The sequence below is a fragment of the Bubalus kerabau genome, chromosome 11 (genome assembly GCF_029407905.1).
Source record: "Bubalus kerabau isolate K-KA32 ecotype Philippines breed swamp buffalo chromosome 11, PCC_UOA_SB_1v2, whole genome shotgun sequence".
Lineage (NCBI taxonomy): Eukaryota > Metazoa > Chordata > Mammalia > Artiodactyla > Bovidae > Bubalus > Bubalus kerabau.
The window spans coordinates 27,927,156-27,948,936 of NC_073634.1; the positions used below are offsets into that span (position 1 = coordinate 27,927,156).

The 21,781-nt window shown below is 43.2% G+C and overlaps 1 protein-coding gene across 6 annotated transcripts in view; it reads left to right on the forward strand.

Moving 5' to 3' along the window:
• Window positions 1-21,781, forward strand: part of MTA3 (metastasis associated 1 family member 3) — a 195,084-nt gene that overhangs the window by 38,677 nt on the left and 134,626 nt on the right. For 2 of the 6 annotated variants that reach the window (XM_055539930.1, XM_055539931.1), the window contains exons 1-3: window positions 10,750-10,832; window positions 12,508-12,575; window positions 19,453-19,546. In XM_055539930.1, coding sequence (XP_055395905.1) covers window positions 10,805-10,832; window positions 12,508-12,575; window positions 19,453-19,546 — 190 coding nt within the window. In that variant the 5' untranslated portion in view covers window positions 10,750-10,804. Of the gene's footprint in view, window positions 1-10,747; window positions 10,833-11,539; window positions 11,567-12,507; window positions 12,576-19,452; window positions 19,547-21,781 lie in introns of those variants that run through there. The other 4 variants (XM_055539928.1, XM_055539929.1, XM_055539933.1 and 1 more) reach the window with 3 other exon arrangements.

Consider the following 21,781-nt stretch of genomic DNA (forward strand, 5'->3'; position numbering starts at 1 on the left):
AAAAAGGACACAGAGGAATGCATCTGGTTGGACCTTGTTCTGGTGTCTCCAAATTTCATTCCCACAGAGCCATAATAGGGTGACCATGACTCTGAATCAATTCCTCTGCTCCTCCAACTCCTCTTTCCTCCTTCAACTCCGAAGTGCCTTGCCAACCCTTTACATCTACCCTGGAGAGGAACTGGGATCTGAGAGTAGATGAAAGCCATGGACCGGGCGCCCCCAGCCTTCCCCTATGATCTGGTATTTACCAAGTGCTCAACCTTGAAGTTATTTGTGGCCCTTTCTGTTTTACTGAAGAAAAATGGATTTTACCTCAACTCATGATTCCTGTTTAAATATTTAGTTTCATCAGCACAGGCCCAAGTGCCTTTTCCATTTCCCCTGGTGCCTGGGAGCCACGCTGACACCAGCATCATAAATAATGCATCAGATCCCAGCAACATGCCACTGGCTGGGAATTGCTCCATCCCTCACGACTCGGGGCCTGCCCTCGGCTGCAGTTGCTTTAGGAGAAGCTGGCTACCATGGAGAAGTCGGTATGGAACTTTGAAGGCTTCACCTCAAATCTCCTTCTGGAGGCAACGACTGTGATGGGCAAGCAGTCCCCACTCCAGCCCAGATCTGAGGGACTTTATGGGGGTGTGCAGAGGCGTGTGTTGGTGGGGAGAGTGGGACAAGCGGGAAGACGTGGGAACACCACAGTCACACAGTCCTCAGACTCTCTGCCTTTGAAGTTGCTCTTACCGGTGAGAGACTTCAGGCCACCAACAGAAAGGGTCCAGCCTCAGTTCTGTGTGAATGTGGAGAAGACTGGGGACACCTGACAGGAGGAGGCAGCCGGGTTTAAGGACACAGGGAGAAGACTCAGTGAAATGCTGGAACCTTCTCTCTCCCCTTCACTTCCAGAATTCTGACTCCTAACTGGGAGGAGAGCCCCACCCTCTACCCCCTCTATTCCATGAACACAGTCCAAATTTCACCCACCAAATCAGAAGCCTGTGGGAGGGTGGAAGGGAGTTAGGACTTCCAGGGATGGACATTTCATCTCCTCTTGCAGAAAGCAACCAGTGATGGGATTTGACTGGACCGTTTCTGGGCAACCTTTACCCAAACTTCAAAAAGGTTAAGCTGCCTCCAGGTGCCCTCTATTTGAAGCCAAGTCTTCAATGCTCTGATTGAGTGCAATTAAATGGGAAACATTGCATTCAGATCAGATCAGTAGCTCAGTCATGTCCAGCTCTCTGCGACCCCATGAATCGCAGCACGCCAGGCCTCCCCGTCCATCACCACAACCCGGAGTTCACTGAGACTCACGTCCATCAAGTTGGTGATGCCATCCAGCCATCTCATCCTCTGTCGTCCCCTTCTCCTCTTGCTCCCAATCCCTCCCAGCATCAGAGTCTTTTCCAATGAGTCAACTCTTCGCATGAGGTGGCCAAAGTACTGGAGTTTCAGCTTCAGCATCATTCCTTCCAAAGAAATCCCAGGGCTGATCTCCTTCAGAATGGACTGGTTGGATCTCCTTGCAGTCCAAGGGACTCTCAAGAGTCTTCTCCAACACCACAGTTCAAAAGCATTAGTTGCCACTAATAATATGGTCCTGGCCTGGCTTTGTAAAAGAAGCTCCTTGGGGTAGCTCTGAACTACTCATGGTTTATCCTCCAAAACTTCACAGAGATAAAAGGGAACATAAATAACCATTTATTTATCCAGGAGTTCAAAGTTTCAGTTTGAGCCCTCCAGCATTTTCTGTCCTTTTTGAAATCAAGACTGCAAATAAACTTCCCTTGTTCTCTCGTAGAAAGGGCAGCAGCAGCTACCAATATGGATAAAGATAAACGGCACTGATGAAGGAGCAAATTATAGTATCATCCTTCAGTCTGGGGGATTCATGAGCCCCTTCTCTGCTCTTTGGAGACATCCACGCTGTAGAATATCTAAGGCCAGACCCTACTAATTTGTTTCAAACTAGGATTAGGACAGTCAGGAACTACCAAAAGAGAAAACAGCAAGGGAGTTGGTCTCTGAAGACCACCATATTGTCAAATCCAGTGATCGATTGGTTACTCTGGTTTATCACCATTGGACCCCACTGTTCATCACATGGGTCCTGGAACCTGGGCTTCTCAAACTTTTTTCCTAGCTCCCTACCTCTGTATTGAAGTATGTTAGCCTCGAAACAAGTCTCTGTGTTTCCACTCTCCACAGTGGAGTGTGAGTTTGTGTGTGTGTGTGTATAAACTTTCAGGAGGCTTTGTTTCAATCATATTTTATATATGGCATCACTTATAATCAAGACACTTTATTTAAGATGCAGTAAGTGGCTCATATTCATGGAATTCACATGCTCTCCGTGACCCAGATGGAGTTCAGCTGAAAGGAGAACGGCCTAGGAAAACCTCAGTGACGGTAGCAGGCGTGAGGGGAACTAACTACAGTCTACATGACTGGATGCTGTCCAGTATGATTTGGAAGAGGATTTAAAAAGGTAGCCAGTGTATATGATCATTTCTCTCACAGCCATTAATTAGCACAGGTCTCAGAACCCCAGTTTGAGTTGGAAGGGGTCTCTTTCACTATTACATCAAATGAAATACAGGAGGAATTTTGGTTTTCCATCACATAAACTTCAGATTGGTGAGTTTTGAATCCCTAGTGCTCAGAGGAGGTTTGATGCCTCCAGAGAACACAGTCATGCTGCTTTGGTTTTTTTGTTTGTTCATTTTGAAGCTGTGGGATCATAGTTCCTGGACCAGGGATTAACCTGTGCCCCCTGCAGTGGGAGTGCAGAGTGGTAACCGCTGGACTGCCAGGGAAGTCCCCAGTCATGCTTTTCTGAATTGGAAGTCAAGACTGGCCCCTTTCTATTTTGTGTTCTTCATGTTCCAGGTGATCTTTTAAAAACGTCGATCAGATTCCTGTCACTCCTGTGTTGAAAGAGTTGACTTAAAAAATATTCATAACATAAAAGTTGCGAGTTAGGCTTTCTTCAGGGGAACTTTTAGGACTTCAGGCCCAGGAGACAGCATCTCAAGTGACCCTGAGAAAACTCTGAGGAGGCAGAAGGAGGAGCCTGGTTGTTATACAGAAGTGTTGCAACAAAGGGCAGATAGTCTGAACATCAAAACAGTATGGTTAATTAAAGAAAACCAGATATCCCAAGTTAAGGAATTTAGTGCTTTTCTCTGTATGGGAGGATGCGGGAGTCTGGGCCCATTGAAATCATTCCTTTGATATGTACCTCAGCGATCTGGGACCAGTATCCTGTGGTTTTCAGGGTTCACCTTAGGGAGTGCCTGCAGCATGGTGGCTGCTAGATAGATGGCAGGTACTCTTTCCTTCCTGAGTTCCCTCAGGGTTCACGAGCCCACCTTCCATGGTGGCTGCCATTGCTGATGACTATGGCGTCCTTTGCTTACTGATATGGCAGGAAATATTCCATTTCTCAAAAGCCTTCCCAGTATGCTTAGAACAAAATTCAAACACTTTACCAGGGCCTTCCAGGCTCTACATGGATGGACGCTGCTCACTTCCCTGACCTCATCTCCTACCCACACCGGTCTTCCTAGGTCACAATCAGGTCAGGCTGAGTCTTGCTTTGTGGAATTTGTGTTTGCTCTTCCCTTGTCCTGGCATGTTGCTCCCCACATGTCCCAGCAGCTCACTCCATTCTATCATTAGGTCTCCTTTGAGTTCTTACATCCAAGAAGTCTTCTCTGACCACCATCATCATTTTTGGTTTCCCTATCCTGATTTACTTTTTGTAGTGCATTTATCATTGTGTACTAGCACATCTATTGATGGATTTATTATATTTGGTCATTCTTCTGTCTTTTCCACAAGAATATAAGCTCCAGGGGGCAGGTGTTCTGTCTATCTCCTTCACTGGTGTGTCCTTAATGCCTTTAACAGTGCTCATGACTTATTTGGTGAATGAGAAGGGCATTTTTGAAGACAAGATTATATTCTTGAAAGCCCCTACTCTACTCCCCACCCTAGAAGCATTGATTGGGATCTGAGGAGCCAGAGCGCTTCCTGACAAAGGAATGGACGGGTGAATTTGTGTGTTACCTTCCTGGTAATCTGCTATTGCTTATGGGAATGTGTGATACTCTACAGGTGAGCTGGGGAAGGAAAAATGGAAGGGGAGGAGGATTATTCCACTGACAGCTGAAGGGCATAGCATCTGGGTGTTCTTTTCTGTTAGCACTAAGCCAACCGTGTCTAAAGGACTTGAGCAGGACTTAAGTGGAGTGGTGTTGGGCCCCTTCTCTCTGTGTAACTCTATCTTTTTGTAAAAAATATTTTAAAATTTATTTTATTTACTTATTTTTTAGCGTTTTGGGTCTTTGTTACTGCACAGGCTTCTCTCTAGTTGTGGCAAGCAGGAGCAACTCCCTAGCCATGGTGCTCAGGTTTCCCCTTGCGGTGGCCTCCCTGATTGCAAAGCACTGGCTCTTGGGCACACGGGACTCAGTAGTTGTGGCTCTCGGGCTCTAGAGCACAGGCTTAATATTTGTGGCAGAGGGGCTTAGTTGGTCCATGGCATGTGGAATTCTCCTGGTTTCTTGGGAATGGAACCTGTGTCTCCTGCATTGGCAGGTGGATTCTTTACCACTGAGCCACCAGAAAAGCCCCCTCTCTTATTCTTTTATTCAGCTTCCATGTCCCTTAGTCTCTGCATATAGTGCTCAGTTTTTTCTGGCTGAATCTATGTTTACTTAAAATCAAGGGGTGGTTACCATCTGTATGAGTTTCCTAGGGCTGCTGTAACTAATTACCACAACTTGGGTGGCTTCAAACAACAGTAATGTATTGTCTCATAGTTCTGAAGGCCAGAAGCCAGAAATGAAGGTGTCAGCAAACTTGATTCCTCCTGGGGGCTTTGATGGAGAATCTACTCCATGCTTCTCCCCCAGTATCTGGTGGCTGCCAGCAGTCTTTGGCATTGTTTTGGCTTGTAGCTCATAACACTCATCTTGGCCTCCACCTTTCCATGCCTCCTCTTCATTCTGTTCCCTCTCTTCTTCTGTTTCACACAAGGACACTTGTTGTTGGATATAGGGACAACCCTAATTCAGGATGAACTTATCTCCAGATCATTAATTTCATCTGGAAATAAGGTCACATTCGCAGGTTCTGGTTCCAGGTAGACATATATTTGGGGGGACCACTGTGTAACCCTCTATACCATCTTAGAGGCAAGAGGGTGAGGTAGGAATAGACAGATTTGTTTTTCAGGCTGTGTCCTTTCCCTTCTCCTCCTATTCTTTTCTTCCCCCATTCCCACCCTCCCACCCCAGCTGCTTTTTTCACCCCGAGAGCAGCCTTCTCTTCCCCTAGCTGAGAATTTTGCCTGTGGCAGGTCAGCCCTGGGGCATGCCCCCTTGTCTTCACCATCTGTCCTGGTGACTTGCGTGGCTCTCTGCCCACACCCTGCCTGTTGCACATTTGGACCTGGACTCTGATCTCCTGGACCGAGACTGGCTAAACCTGTTTTCTCCCAAGCTGAAGGATTCAGGGAACCTGCTTCTTCCCCTGGGGCCAGGGTTTGGCTTACTCCTCAGACAAGACCGACCGGGCTCTGAGCTGATGGTGACATAAAAGAGGGTATTTCTAGCCCAGATCTCTCAAACTCTGGGTCTGTTCATCCACCTCTTTTCTAATGAGGAAATATAACTGCATGTTTCCAATGGCACCTGGAACACAACTTTTCTAAAACTGAACCTGTCAACCATCCCTCTTCCCCTAACTTGCCTCCCCTCCCATACTGTCTGCTCACTGAATCACACCTCTTTCCACCCAGTTGTTACCTTTTTACTTCAAGTCTCCCCCAAGGCACCAGATCCTGTATCTCTCACACCTCTAAGTTCCTCTCAAACCAATCCATATCTCTCATACCCCATGACTTCTTACCCTAGTCAGCAGCCCTTTTCACCAACCTGTACTCTCCACCATCTCCAGTCCCAATCCACAGTCTTTACTCTTGTTGTTGTTCAGTTACTGAGTCCTGTCTGACTTTTTGAGACCCCATGGACTGCAGCACGCCAGGCTTCCCTGTCCTCTACCATCCCTGGAGTTGCTCAAATTCATGTCCATTGAGTCGGTGATGCCATCCAATCTTATCCTCTGTCGCCCTCTTCTTCTCCTGCCCTCAATCCTTCCCAGCATCAGAGTCTTTTCCAATCAGTGGGATCTTTGCATTAGGTGGCCAAAGATCTTTTTTGCTGTGGTCTGAGTCATGCCTACAAAGGTTCCCTGTTGTATCCTCAACACTTTCCATTGCCTTTTAGGATTCTACTTCCTGACCCCACAGCATATGCTGTTGCTATCTCCCATTCAAATCCACAGCACTCTAGGGCTCCATAGGTTAAAAAAAACAAAAACACCTCACAAAACAAAAACACACTTAAATCATTTAGGGTACCCTTCTAAAGGCTCATTCCTATCCCCCTTGTGATTTCCAGTCCCTTTTCCAGGACCTGGAGACAATGTTGAATCTAGAGAAGGAACCTCTTCGTGGAGGCCACCAAATGGCTGAGCTTGCTCTCCTTTGAGAGCATGAGAGCGAGAGCACCATAGACTCCTAAAATACACACTTTCAAAAGTCAAGACTTTCTGAGATTGGCCCTGGGTAGACCCAGTGGCTGCAACTGGGACCCTTTTGTCCCTGGTCTCCTCCTGACGTGGACAACTGGCCAGAGTGCCCTGACTAGGTAAGGAACGAGAGACTTTATTGACCTCTCTCCCCTTCCGTCTCTCTTTCCTCTCCTTAACCCTTCTTATCCTTCCCTGTTTTTCTAGTCCCCTGGTCCTGGATGCAGGAATCTGGTCGAAGGGCCCTCAGCCTGAGCTGAGGATTGGAGACTGATCACCTCCTCTTGGCAGAGAACTCGAATTCTTTTTCTGGTCTGGTCTGATTTCTGGTAGGGCCGAGTTCCAGTCCTCCCTTCTCTGGAAGCCCAGGGAAAAGTCCCATAACACCTGGGTATCTGTAGGTGGCAGGAGACGTCTGGAAGGCCACCCCTTTCACCACCCCTCTCCCACCTCCTCCCCCTTCTTCTTTCAACCTGGCTTCCTTTCCTCCCTTGAAATCTTTGATGTTAGTACTTGGATCTGAAGTTCTGTGTCTCTATAGGAGGTTTTCTGAGAGACTGTATTCTTGTATTTAAGGGTTTCCCTGGTGGCGCAGAGGTTAAAGCATCTGCCTGCAATGTGGGAGACCTGGGTTCAATCCCTGGATCAGGAAGCTCCCCTAAGGAAATGGCAACCCACTCCAGTATTCTTGCCTGGAGAATCCCATGGACAGAGGAGCTTGGTGGGCTACAGTCCATGGGTTGCAAAGAGTCGGACATGACTGAGCGACTTCACTTTCTTGTTTTTAGCCCGGAGGATCAATGGAAGAGAAGGCGCCAGGACTGGAGAAGCTAGGAAACTCTGACTCTGGTTTTCTTTCCCTTAGGGGCTCAATTGCTTTGATTCTTGCTTTCTCTTGGAATAGTCATCTGCTGGTACAACCCGGGACCACCTTGGAATAGCTGAGACAGATTGGCATTTTTCCAATAGAATTTTGCTAAATAACAACGTAAGTTAATGAAAGAAAAGAAAGGAAAAAAAAAAGAGAGAAACAGATCAAAGAAAGCACAAAGGACAAGCTGTGGTACTTTATCTAAAGCCTGTTATCTGGTTCCAGATTAATTACATTCTAGACCCCCAGGCTCCTTTCTTTTTCGGGCTCCTTTCTTGAGTTCAATATCACAAAGCTCCCAGACTCTGGACAGCCCTATCTTGGTTTTTTTTTTTTTTTTTCATATATAAAAACTCCATCCTGATGTTGAAGCAAAAACCAACACTCTGTCTTATCTATAGCTTCCTTGCAGCATCCACTTTTTCAGCTAAGCTGTGGGACTCTGGGGACTGACACAGAGAACATTCTGGGCCTTTTGGCAATCCCTTATCATGAGTCTTTAATCACAGCAATCATGCCAGAAAATTTTACCATGGAAAGGCTGGACTTTTCCTGGAGTTTCTGGCACAATCTGAGAGACCCCTCTATTTTAGTAATGAGGATGACTGGAATACAGAGAAAGCACCTAATAAGTATAAAGCTTAACACGTGCCCCAAACTTTGTATATTTCACTTTTTAGTACAACTGTTAGAATTAGGTGTCAGTAGCTAGTCATGATTTTTAGAGCTTGAGGATCAGAGGGGTCAAGCAACTTTTAAAGTCTAACAGCCAAGCTAGGAGTGAAGTTTGGGCTAGTTGGTGACAAGTTTGTGATCTGAACCATGCAGCCTGAGGAGGTAGAAGTGCCTTGAGTTCTTTGAAGCTACGGCTTTTTCACCCTTCTTTGTTTTTTTTTCTTCTATGTACAAACATTTGCTGAACTCCTTTATATGCATACTTCTTTGTTATTTGGAAGTATAAAAGTTTCATAGACAAAAGTCCCTGCATTCAACTCTGCACCTGGTTCTCTAACTATGTTAAGTCCATCATTCATGGGCACTTGTTCTTCCAGATACTGAGCACCTATTATGTAGAAGACACTGGCCCAAGAGCTAGAGATGCAAGAGGTTATACACACAGAATCTAGAGGAAGGAAAGAGCCTGGGTTCTGCTACCATCATTACTTCCAACTAATTCCATTCCCCCAAATTTCTGAGGCCTTTCATGGGGGAATGGGGTGGTTGGGGCTTCTGGATAAGGCTGTTCCTAAGGAGATTCGTATGGATGGAAGATGTTTTCTTGGCACTTTTTGCCCATTTATTGTGGTTAGTATCTGGTAAGGTGCACAAAGCTGGGAAAATGAGACAGGCAGGCAAGGAACTATCAGAAATAGAGAGATATTTTGAAAGGGAGAAACTGCTTACTTATTTAAAAATAATGGGAAAACACTTTAATAGAGCTTGCGACCTATTGTTCCCTTGCAGTTTATGGTTTCCAGGTGGCCTTTCCACTTGGAGACAATCTTCCTGGTTTAGAGAATTCTAGGGCAAAGGAAAGGGCTGAATTATCCCAACACTGCTGCCAGTTTATAGTTTAACTCCAGCTAAATTATGCAGCCTATTTACGTGTCAGCTCAGAAATAGAGAGAGTGATGTCAGTGATGTCACAATATGTTTTCTGTGGAATCTCCAGTAAAGGGATTAGGATAAATAACAGCTATGCAGTGTGCATAACAGAACAGCTTTATTTTTTCTCTAGGTCAAAAGAGTTGACGTGAGATCACAATTTGACTCACAGCGTAAAACCTTTGGGAATCTGAAACTTGCTTGAGTTTAAAAAAAAAGCAGCAGACACCTGTTATTTGCATAGTGCTCTTTGCTGAATGGTTTACGAAGCATTTTAAGATATAATCACAACTGTTCCTTACCCCACCTGTGAGGTGCAATTAGTGTGTGCCCACTTTATACTTGAAGAAACTTGAGTTACACAGTCAATCGAGGTAATTCAACCAAAGATGCTTTATATTTTTTTTTAATTAAAGTGCTTTATATTTTATTTCTTGCTTTCCATTAGCTAGCCAGAGAACTATTTTCACCTCCATTTGTGATAATGACAATCACAAATGCCATCACCAAACAAAGCAGAACACAGGCTTCTTTTCTGGGGACACTTCTCATCCACAGACGCCAAACCCAGAGTCAACACAAGGCTGTAAAGCCACCAGAAACTCCAAACAACCCACAACAGTTAGGGATCCTCTTCATGTTTATTACCCAACAATATCTGGGAGTAGTTCGGAATGGATTGGCTTCCCTAAAGAAAGCTGTTTGTGTTCATTTACGGGACAACCAGCTCAGATTCAACTCAATTTGGCTCTTTGTTTCTGTGAGGGTCTGAAGGCTGAGAAAACAGGGGTTGTCTAGAGAATTTGCCTGGGAAAATAATAACTTTAAAAGCATTAGGCACATAACCAGTTAACAGTCCATCAACAGCAAGCTGACTGGCACCATCTCTTCCTTTGAGGAGTTGTGGTGACAATCAACTGTGGGCCCCGTTCCCCTAACGGCAAAGGAAGCCCCCCTCCTCTAATGGTCTCTTCTCCCAGCCGGGCTGCACTGCATATAAGGCCTGTCTAGAGGCAAGGCCTCCAGGTGTGGGGAAGTGGGTTCTGTTCCTCCTGGTTTTGGGGTGAACGCGGATTGACACGCCAGTGCAGTTAGGGTGCAGTTGGAAGGGGGTCAGTTTTCCTAGTTCCGCCATCCTCTAGGTCTCTGCCCTGAGAAGCTGCAAGCACTTGGCATCCCCTTGGCTCCAGGGCCTTCCGGCTCCAGGCCGGTTGCCTTAACCTCCCCAGAAGGAAGGAGCCCTGCTGCGAGCACTTATTTGCATCCAAGTGTTTGCATCCAGACTGGTGCTCACGTGCTGGAGGTCACACTGCCTGGAGGTCTCCAGGGACAGAGGCGGGGAGAGGAAGCCCAGTCTCGGGGTGGGCAGGTGCCGGGGTACGCTGGCTGGGGCGGCAGGCCTCGGCCTGGGCCAGGACCCCTGCCCTAGGACCCTCCACTTCCAGCAAGGTCCCCCCAAGCCGCAACCCGCCCCCCAATTCCCTGCTGGTCCCAAGCGCTCCGGCCTCCCCTGGCAGGGCAACTCGGCCCTCCCTAGCCCTGCTCTGGGGGCGGGCACCTGCCCCCACCCCTGGGCGTCCCCTCCCCTTCACTTCCCCCTCCCCTTGTTCCCTCCCTTCCCTCCCCCCCGCGGCGAGGAGTCGGCGGCGGCCGAGGCTGAGGCGGCGGCGGCGGCGGCGGCAGCGGCGGGCGGGGCTCGGCTCGGGCTCCGCGGGCGGGCGGGCGGACATGGCGGCCAACATGTACCGGGTCGGAGGTAGGAAGGCTCGGCCCGACCCGGCCCGTCTGGGAGCGGGCCCCGGGAGTGGGGGGGTCGGGGCGAGTTCACCCTAACGGCTGGCAGCCACGGGCGCCCGGGCTGAGGGCGCAGGCGGCTGGGGGCCTGCGGTGGGGGCCGGGGCTGCCCACCCCCCGCCCCTCCCCCCTCCCCCACCGTGGCCCGCGAAGGGACCGGGGCCCATCCACACCCCCCGCGCCCCGCCCAAGGTTTAAGGGCCAAGCCTGTACTTGAGGGTATGAATTATCACGCACCCCCACCCCCCACCCATGAAACCCACATGGGGGTGGGGGCCGTCAAGCCCCTTAAGAGGGTGGTTTATCCTCGCGTGGCATCTAGGCATTGGGGGTGTGGAGAGGGTAGAGGGACATTCGCCCCCCTCCTCTACGCCTCCCCTTCCTTGGGGGTGTGGGTGGGGGCGATGGGGGCCCAGCCAGGGCACAGCTGGATAGGCCTGTTTGCGGGGACAGGGCCCTACACCTCTCCGTCGTCACGCTCCCTTCGGTTTCTTGTCCGGTTCCTCCCCGCCCCCCTCCCCTCTCCCCCAATAATGGGGCTTAGAGGGGCCAGGGCACCGCAGCCTGGTCTGGGGAGTTGAGCTCTGCCTGGACGTTCGCTCTACTGTCTGCCTCCTTCCCAGCCTTCTGCAGAAGAGAGAAATAAGGTCAAACAAACTTTCTCCCTACTCACGACGCCCTCCTGGCTCTTTCCTGGTGAAATAATAATTCAGATAAGTGGCGTGTTTGTGTGTGAGACATGCTCTTCTGCTCATTAGCCGAGCTTCTTGATGGATGGTGGTGGGAATGGCCTGGCTAAATGAGGCCACTTTGTAGAAGGGAGAAGGGAAAGAGCCACTAAGAGACAATACAGCCCAGCCTCTCAAATAAACACACAGTGGGGAGTTTCCAGTGAACCTATTAGATGACAGGAAAAACCACATTTGAAAATTTTTATCCTTTTTGTTGACAGGCTGCAGCAATTTCATTATAACAAGACCCTAAAGGAGTCTAGATTAAATTTGGTAAATGAGATATTAAAAAAAACCGGTATCACCCCCAAAGAGCTCTGCCTCTCAAAAAGTGACCTGTCTCCGTTCTCCCCGCCCCCATCCTCTTAGATGGAGCTGTGAAAAAGTTGGTCGTGTGCTTCTGCTCTGCTCACCTGATTTTTTTTTTTTTAAGTTGGTGATTGAAATGTACTTTGGGCTGTTAAGCCTTTCAAGATGCTCTGAATTTGTCTTAGGTCAATAGTCTTATGTGAGAAGCATACTCCAGGGCAAGTGGATTGGAGTGAAAAGATGTGGAAGCAGTTACAGTATGAAAGACACATGTTTAGTCAGCCCTGACTAAATGATAAGAGGTGTCATTTTGTTTATTATTAAAAATTTGACACATGTGGGACAAGAGTCTCCACATTCAAGGAGAACTTGAATAAAACATTAATGAAAGTGAAAATGCCAGGAAAATAAGGATCTGTGAATGGTAGGCACATGAGGGAATATATTAAGTTTGCATTACTAAGTTTGCTTTTACCAGGGAATGAATTATGGGCGTGCTTCATTTTGAATGTGAATTACCTAATATAAAAAGTCACAGATTGGCACATGTGAACTTTCTGTTGAAAAAATTAAGCTCTGTACTTCCTTTACTTACAGATTATGTGTACTTTGAGAATTCCTCAAGCAATCCGTACCTCATCAGAAGAATAGAAGAACTCAACAAGGTATACACTGAGTGTTCTTGATTCTAATATTAAGAAATACTTGATTCCCACTGAAGGATAAGTGGGTAAAGGGCATAAGAGGTGATTTTACTTGCAGTTCCAGACTCTTTTAAAGTATGGATTTCAGATTAGAGAATTATGCAGGATTCTGAGTATTTTGCTTTTTATAATTACCTCTGATATTAAATATTGATATTGAATATATAACATCTGCAGATTTCTTTAAATTGCTTGGAGTTTCTCCGAGCAGGCCACTCCAGTAACTCAGTCTCTTTTTATATTTGAAGTCATAATTTGTGTTTCTCCCTTTTTAGTGAATTAATTTTTTCCTCTTTCAGCTTGAGAAGGAAGAAGTTAGGAAATATAATATTTAAGGGAATTTGTAAAATTCTAGACTAGGCTAACTAATAAGAATACAGTATTGGTATAATTATAAAGTGGCTTTTTTGGTACTGTAGGCCAGAATAAATAAAACTTACCCATTGTTTTGTCCATGATCGAGGGTGTCCAGGACAGCAGCAGCATTAATGACTGTTGGCAATAGTTCAGCTTTTACATCGGAGGCACTTGAATAGTCATAAGCGACCTGACCATAAATTTCTGATGATTTTGAGAGTTACCTGTGTAGCTGGTGAGGATTCTTGCGATCAAAATGTTTGGGGGCTGTCTAGCTTATACTTTTCTCCCAAAATACCATCTGGAGACTGGTCCAGTTCTGAGTCCCTGGAAGCCCAGTCTGACCAAGGGCATGCTTGACTTAGGAGCTTGGACATCCTGGTTTACTTTTGGGGATACCCTGGCGATGTTGCATTGGTAGAATTTGAGACCACCAACCACCAAATGAAGCAAATGGCTTCAGGGTTAGGTCAGTCTGTGGGTGGAAACTGTTGAGATGTCTTCCCGAAGTGTTTCTCTTTTATGTTATTGATGTAAGGTATAAGAATTCAGGCAATTCCAGGAAATTCCTTTGTATTCCAGTGGTTCGGGCTCAGTGCTTTCACTGCCACAGCCCAAGTTCCATCCCTGGTCTGGGAGGAAAGATCCTGTAAGCCACACAGTGCCGCTAAAAATTAAAAAAAAAAAATTTTTTTAAATAAAAGGCTTAATAAAGAATTTAGGCAATTCCACCCTGTTTACAGTATCAGTTTATTTAGAAAGTAAAGAAAAATATTGGCCTGTGAGATTGGTATTCTCTGGCTCCTGCCTGCTTTGTTCATTTGGCTCTAAGTGGAGTAAACTCTTTCTTGGCTGATACTGTTTTTTTATGGCCATGCTGTGTGCGTGTTGTGGGATCTTAGTACCTGACCAGGGATTGAATCCAAGGCCATGGCAGTGAAAAGAGTCCTAACCACTGGGCCATCTCGGCTCTTTCTCATAGGCACTCACCTTAGTACTGTCTCGTTTCCAGTTCCCTGTGCCTTGCTTTTTCCTCCATATCATTTATCACTGTCAAATATACTTTATGTGTTTATAGACATGCCTCAGAGATATTGTGGGTTCAGTTCAGACCACTGCAGTAAGGCAGATATTGCAGTAAAGCAAGTCACGTGAATTTTTTAGTTTCCCAGTACATAAAAAAGTTAGGTTTACACCATACTGTAGTCTATTATGTGTATAAAATGATCTGCATGCAGGGATTTCCCTGGTGGTCCAGTGGCTGACTTTGAGGTCCCCAGTATAGGGGGCCCAGGTTTGATCCCTGGTCTAGGGATGATCCCACATGCCACAACTAAGAGTTCTCATGCTATAGCTAAAGGTCGCCACGTGCAGCAACCGAGACCCAGTGCAGCCAAAAAAAAAAAAAGATGTGCATGCCTCATTGAGAAATACTTTACTGCTAAAAGAAATGCTAGCTGTAATCTGAGTCTTTTTTTTTTTTTTAGTCTTTAGTGACTCATAACATATATTAAAAGGTCACCATTACAAATGGGTCATAATAATAAAAAAGTTTGAAATGTTGCAAGATTTACCAAAATGTGACAGACACTAAATGAACAAATGCTGTTGGAAAAATGGCACTGATAGACTTGCTTGACCCATCAGTTTGTAAAGAAACACAGTATCTGTGAAGTTGAGTGAGCCCAAGTGCAGTAAAATGAGGTGTCCCTGTATTTTCATTGCCTGATTTTGCAAACTAGAATGAAAGCCTTAGGTGTGTAGTGATCTTTTCTATTCACTAATGAATTCTAAGTGCTTTAGAATACTGGCTGGCACATAGTTAAGGCATTCAGTAAATATTTCTTGAATTAGTGAATTTCTCAGATGTCTGATGTTAATACTTGTACATGGCTTTACTGGTTACAAGTACTTTGGTTCATTCATTTTACAAATATTTCTAAGAGCCTGCTACCTGCCAGGTACTTTTAGACACCCACTTTTAGGAACTGAAGAATGAACGAGATAGGTCTAGTAGTGAAGATGGACATCAGCCAAATAATTCCACAAGCAGAAGGAAAATTGCATCTGTGCTAAATTTACAAACATCAGAGCATGGTGCTCTGGAAGCATATAATCTAGGGATTCAAGTTTGTCACCTTTTGAGCCTCACAGTACCTTAAACTTTTAAAGCAGATGCATCATGGATTGTTGGGAAGCACCCTGTGGTTAAGTAACTTAAATGTTTGGGTTACACATTTAGCTAGAACCTGGATTATTTCAGACTCCATCATTATATTACTGTTTACTTTGACAGTCCCTCCCCTCCTCCACATCCTCACCTTCTCCCTCTCCCTCTGCTTTCACAGGAGTCATTAATATACTAACAGTCCTTAGGGGACTAGGGGTCACCGAATTGTGAAAGATGAGATTCTCTATAATTTCAGAGAATGGCAATTTGAGTGGATGGAGTATTGATTAAAAGGAACTGTGATTGACTAATTATTAGATATTTACATAGGATCTTTATTTCTGAAGGGGTGTGAAAGAGAGATTTCATTTTAAGTAATTCATTAAATATTTCTTGAGTTTTTATTATATAGCAGGTACCATGCTAGGCTTAGAGATACTACAGCGACCAATATGGACATAGTCTTTGCTATGGACGTAGTCTTTGGTATACATAGTGTGTAGGCCCACACAGGTCTACATTCTCTTGAGGGAGACACAGAAGATGAATGAACAGGTATAAAGAAAATTATTATAAATGGTGTTAATTTCTACAAAGGAAATAAGCAAGAGTCTTGACAGAATAACAGATTGCTTCCTTGGAATAGGGATTGGACTTTAAGGACATTGAAATTGAAGCTTAAAGGATAAGAAGGAGGTAGTCTTGGGATCGGGGCCATAAGAGTTCCAGAAATGAGGAACAAGAGGTCAGGTTGGCCAAGTGGGGAAATTTAACATGATTGGAAAAATCCAAATAATGAATTTAAGAATGCTTGATACATTCTTATTGATTAACTAAGAGAAAGAACATTAACCTATTTTATTAACTTTCTTCTAATTAGGTAGAATGTGTTTTAGGATTCTCTGGTGGTCCAGTGGTTAAAACTTAGTGCTTTCCCTGCTGGGCCCCAGGTTCAGTCCCTGCTCCGGGAACTTAAGATCCTGCAAGCTGTACAGCATGACCAAAGGAAAAAAAAGAAAAAGAAATATAATTTTTTTTTTAACAAAATTCTTAGGATAAGGGTTTGTCACTATTTTTATACAAAATTCACTTTTATAGGTTGAAAGTTCCTTTTTTAAAAAATCTTATTTGAAATGTTATTTGTCAGTTAAAAAGCAGAACTAAGTATTTTCTCTTTTTGAATTAAAGAATAGATTTTTGTCTCAGTTGTTCCCCCCCCACCAGAACTTGCAGTTGCAAAACTAAATAATGGGTTGATGAAAACAGTTCAACATTGTTATCTTATATTCCCTCGTTTCCTCTTCTCTAAGTTGTACTCAGACTGGTGATGATCTTTTGGAGGAAGACTATAAAGTTAAAATAGAAAACAGCTTTTGGGAAAATTTTATTTAGTCACTCTAGTTTGGGTGTTGCTCTTCTAAAGATTCAGTCTGCACACATGTTGAAAGAAAGCTTTGTGCCTGTAATAATGAGGGTTCAGTCTCAGGAAGTTTTGGAAATTATGCTTGTGGGTGAATTTGATGTTATTTGCTATGGATATATTTTTTGGGTGTATTATGTATAATTTGTGTGTATCTTGATATTTTGTTAGCCATCCAGCTTGCCCTGAGATTTATTTTAATGTTTAGGGTCTTTTTTATTTTTGGTGGGGAGAAGGGAGCCACTAACTTCTTTGAGCATCTAATCTTGTCCCCCATCCCAGTCTATATTTGCACATATAAGATTTTACAGATAATTTCAGGAGATCCCCTCAAAGCCCTTTTGATGGAACCCAAATTAAGGCCCCTTCTGACGTTTAGGATTTGTTGGGAATAAGGAGAGAAATTGGGAAAAGAAAGTTCCTTTCCATTTGTTCTAGTTGAAGCAGACTGTGGACTTTCCATGTTGGAAAGTGTTTGGTTATTTTGTTTTTTAAGAATGTACTTTCTTAAGTTGAGGATGGAAATGGACATGAGTATGAGGTGGACTCAAAGCCCCTTATTGCTGGAGGATGTTTTTCTAACCATGTTTGACAGAATAGAGATTTAAGAGGCTGCAACCTAAGTGGAGAAAAGAACATAGTACATTGCTGTTCATTGTATGTTTTTTATACCTGTCTCCACTTTTCCCACCTGGGGGTTTGTGCAGGTCTTTCTTTTTTCTTAGACTACTCTGTCCTCCAGGCTCCACCTATTGGACTTTCCTTCTTTTCAAGCCAACTAAGGACCCTGTACCCCTTTCCTCCTCCTTGAAACTTTTTCTGCTTTTTCCCTAGGAAAAAACTTTTTCTTCTTTTTCCTTACTTCCTGCCTCCAGGAATAAGAAATGGAGTCTGGAGGGGAAAAGAAAGGAGTAAAGGAAAATACTGTTGGTAATTTGTCAGGAATGTTCTACTTTTATACTTAAGTTATGGGGAACCGGTGAAGGTTTCTGGGCTAGGGACATGATGCCCGCTGGGCTCTGGAAGGTTGGAGAGGAGGTGACATGTGAACAGGCATCTCTGCTGGAGTCGAGGCTCAATGAGGGTGGGCACTATGCAGAGGGTGGGTGTCCCCAGTGCTTAGCACATGCTGAGTGAGGCACAAGAAGAGGGCAAAAGAGCTTTGGTGACTGTGTATACACACAGCTTTTAGCATTGGTCTTCAGAGCTGTGCTTCTTAAATTATTTGTGGTGGAGGAGTTTTAAAAATCTTCAATATCTTAGGCTGCTTTGGTAAAATTTAAACGAGAGTAGAAAAATGAAATTTAAAGTAGGCTTATAAAAATGCAGGCCCCATTTTTTGTTATTAGATTCAAGAGATAGGAAATTAACTCTCAAATACTATAATACACTTAATTTCTGTTCTGATTTCTGTTACACAGTAACAGTTGTGTACTGGGCCTTAGACTGCACTTTCAGTAGTTCAACTTTAGAGGAATACTTGAAGGGGGTGTGTGTGTGTGTACATGCACACACACATGCGTATAATAGAGAAGAGGAATACTGTAGCTGTAAACTGCCTAATAGCCAAGTGTGTACATGATTCAGGAGACAATATTTGTTTTGAACTATGCCTGTCTACCACAAGCAGGTTTAAATAAGAATTTAATTGGCTTTATAGAGTATCCTTGTTGAAGGAACTCATCAGTGAGGCAGAAAAAACATGTATATCTTAAAACTCTTGCTTTAGGTTTTTAATATGCTTTTGTCTCAAGAAGAGAAAAAATGATAAAGCATGGGTAATTGAAGTCATTGATAGATTTTATTTATATTGAAATATTGGCCTGTTTATTTGGCAGACTGTGGGATCATTGCTTCTGGAGGATGTATTTGATCACAATGTTGTGAGTTATAGAAGCACTTTGGTTAGGATTTAATATGATTTCAATTTTAAGGGGCAATATTTCTACAAGACTATTCTTCACTCTAGAATACTGATGCTGAACTTCATAAAATTGACACATTTACTGCAGCACATACATATTCTTATTTCTTTGTGTTTGAGTATATCAGTAAGCCCAGAGAAATTCTGAAAATTTGTTCTCAAATTTGTTTGAAATTGGAAGTCACAAGAGCATTTTATTGTAATCTGTGTGTTTTTACAGTGAACTTTGTAGTGAATGATTGACCTTGAAAGCTCTCAGAATTCATAAAGAATACGAGGGTAGGAGCCTGGGCCCCAGCTGCAGTAAATTACAGCCTAACTGAATATTGATTGCATTCTAGACTGTAGTCAAAAAGAAATAAGCGCTTCAGTGTTCATAACTCAAGGCTTTTAATACTTTCATATGTGAAGGTAGACCAAGTTCTACTAAGAATATTGAGCATTATGGATTCATAGATTCCCTTGAGCTGAGAATGCTTTCCCAAGCTCTCTGGTCCACCTCATCTGTTGACCTGCCCTGTACCTGCAGAGTATCACCATCCTTCGAACGTGGGGGTGTTTAGGAGGAGGGGCTGGGTGACTTTGCATTTAGTCTGTGCCTCGGGGAGAGGGTTTGGAGGACTTATATTTAAATGTTTTAAGTTACATAGTGGCTTTTTAAATTTGGGGGATTAGTTTCTTAAGGCTAATCAGAGTTAACTATGTCTGGCTTTAGTCATTAAAGCTGTCTGATCACTTTAGTTTAATTGATGCCAGTGAGTTATTTTATGTTTGACATTTCAGTTTCACTTGGAACTTTTACAAATGTTGCTGGTCCTTATTTGAATTTTTTAGCTCTCTATCCTGCAGCTGTGGTTGGCATAGTAAGTGAGAGTGATCTTATAATTGTGCTGTGTCTAGTTTTGTTTTATAAACTACTTGAGTCTAATATTCAGTCCAGATGACTTTTATTTTTCTTATTTCTTAGACTGCAACTGGCAACGTGGAAGCAAAAGTAGTGTGCTTTTATAGACGACGAGATATTTCCAACACGCTTATAATGCTTGCAGACAAGCATGCTAGTAAGTTAATTGCCTTTTTCTTGGAAAAAACTTAAAATGTGTGTTTTGAGTCTCTTTTTTTTTGTGATATTAGGAAAAATACTGTGTTACCTATAACTTTTTAGTTTCCCATTTGTTTTCCTCTTAGTTTAGATGGGAGTAGGTTTTTTGGGTGGCTCTTGGTTTTAGTATGTATATTTTTAGGATGCAACATATATTTATTAATTAGTCAAAAGGTTGAAATAGAAGTCTTTGTAAATAGGCTTTAGCAGACAATCAGGGCAGTGTTTTGTCATCTCCCGTTTTTCACGGTGGTTTGAAGTTTTGAATATGAGGAAATTAAAACTTCACTGGTATTTTGGAGGACTTTTCCCCCTCTTTGAAACAGCTGGGTTATATTTACAGTTTGTAAAATTCTGAGTTTTATTATATGTCTGTAGTAGTAGGTATGTGTGGGAAAAAAAGTTTGCTAAAGAAAGAAGTGCAAGGTGATAGATAATGGAAAATTCTTGAAGGTAGCAACTCTGAGTATTTCTTTGCAGTTTAATTGTCATTGTGTGCTCTTTCCTCCTGGTCAACAGCTTTGACACATCCTAGCACCCCACCCCCTTTTTTTTAAAGCAACAAAGGATCAATAAAAAAGTGATTTAAATTTTAAAAAAGAAGTAAAGTAGTTTAAGTACTTTGTCTTAAAAGCCATTTTCGTCCTACAAAACGTAATGAGGTCAGGTATGTGCGTGTGTTAGTCGCTCAGTTGTGTCTGACTCTTTGCAACCTCATGGACTGTAGCCCACCAGGCTGCTTTGTCCATGGGATTCTCCAGGCAAGAATACTGGAGTGGGTTGCCATTCCCTTCTCTATATGTATGTGTATTTTTCAGTTTAATACTGTGATGTGTCAGACTCTGGTCTTGGGGATCCTCAAGCTTGTGAAGTGTTTTGGGAAAGGAGGCTGTTGTGCAGACAGGTTGGTTCTCTGTCTGCCTGAGATTTCCCCACTGTGTTGCCAATTTAACCAAGCAGATTGGTTGTCTGTAAGTTAAATTCCTACTATATTTTCTGCTGTAGTTTTATGTATTTTTATTTTTATGTATTTTTTTTTTAGTTTTATATATTTTTAAAAAATTTCTTTCCATTTTTGTAGAGAAAGTGTTAATTATGATATGGGCTATTCTGTAGTATTTACAAATTATATATTGACAGATGCAGGGCAGTCATATTTGTTCCTCATGTATGAGATCAGAGTATTGCTTTTTAAAACGATGTACTAATCAGTTATTTATCTGTAGCTGAAATCTAGAAATTCAACATGGCATTAAAGCATGCAAAACTATTTGGATTTTATTCACCATTTACAACATAATGTTAAGAAACATAAAATGTCTCACTGATGTACTTTTGGATTTAGTTTAGCTTCTAATGTAATTTGTCATTGCTAAGGTAGTGAGGTGTCAAGATTGTTAGGGAGTCTGCTGACTGCTTGTGGGGGGTCTCAGCATGGCTGCCTTTTGGAGCTGTCTATTTTAGGCTTGTAAATAGAAAATCAGGTTTTTCAGAATTGATTAGGCTCTTTATATTGGCTCATAGAAATGAAAACCTAAGAAAATTAAGAATCAGTCAAACTACATAGTGGTAGTCATGCAAATTAAAGCAAGACCTGGGTTTAGATTCTGGTTGGTTACTTGCTGCCTGCCTTGGCAAAAATTCTTAACTTCTCATTCATCTGCATTTTCCTTATTTGTAAAATGAGGTTGAAAAAAAATCACCTCATTTTGAGTTATATTTTTATCACAGTTAAGAAAAAATTAAAGGAGGGAGTTCCCCAGCAGTACAGTGGTTAGGACTCCACGCTTTCATTACTGATGGCCTAGTTTCGATCCCTGGTGGGGACTAAGATCCCACAGCCATATGGCATGGCCAAATATTAAAAAAAAAAAAAAAAAATCTAAAATTACATACTTGAAGGAAAAAAATTAAAGGCTAAGGGAAAAATTATGCCAGCAATGATGCAATGACTCAAGGAATGACTTATAATGGGTGCTTAATAAATGTCGGTTTTTCCCCCTTAGTGATTTGTAGATCATCTGTTTGGATGGATTACTTCTATCTACATTTACCTGTTTTCTTCCATTATTTATTGATTTTTATTCTCAAAGTTAACTGTATATCCATGTACAATAGAGATAGAGGTATCAACTTACTTTTGTTTCGATATTGACTAAACCTTCACACGAAGAGAATAAAAATTGCCTGAATA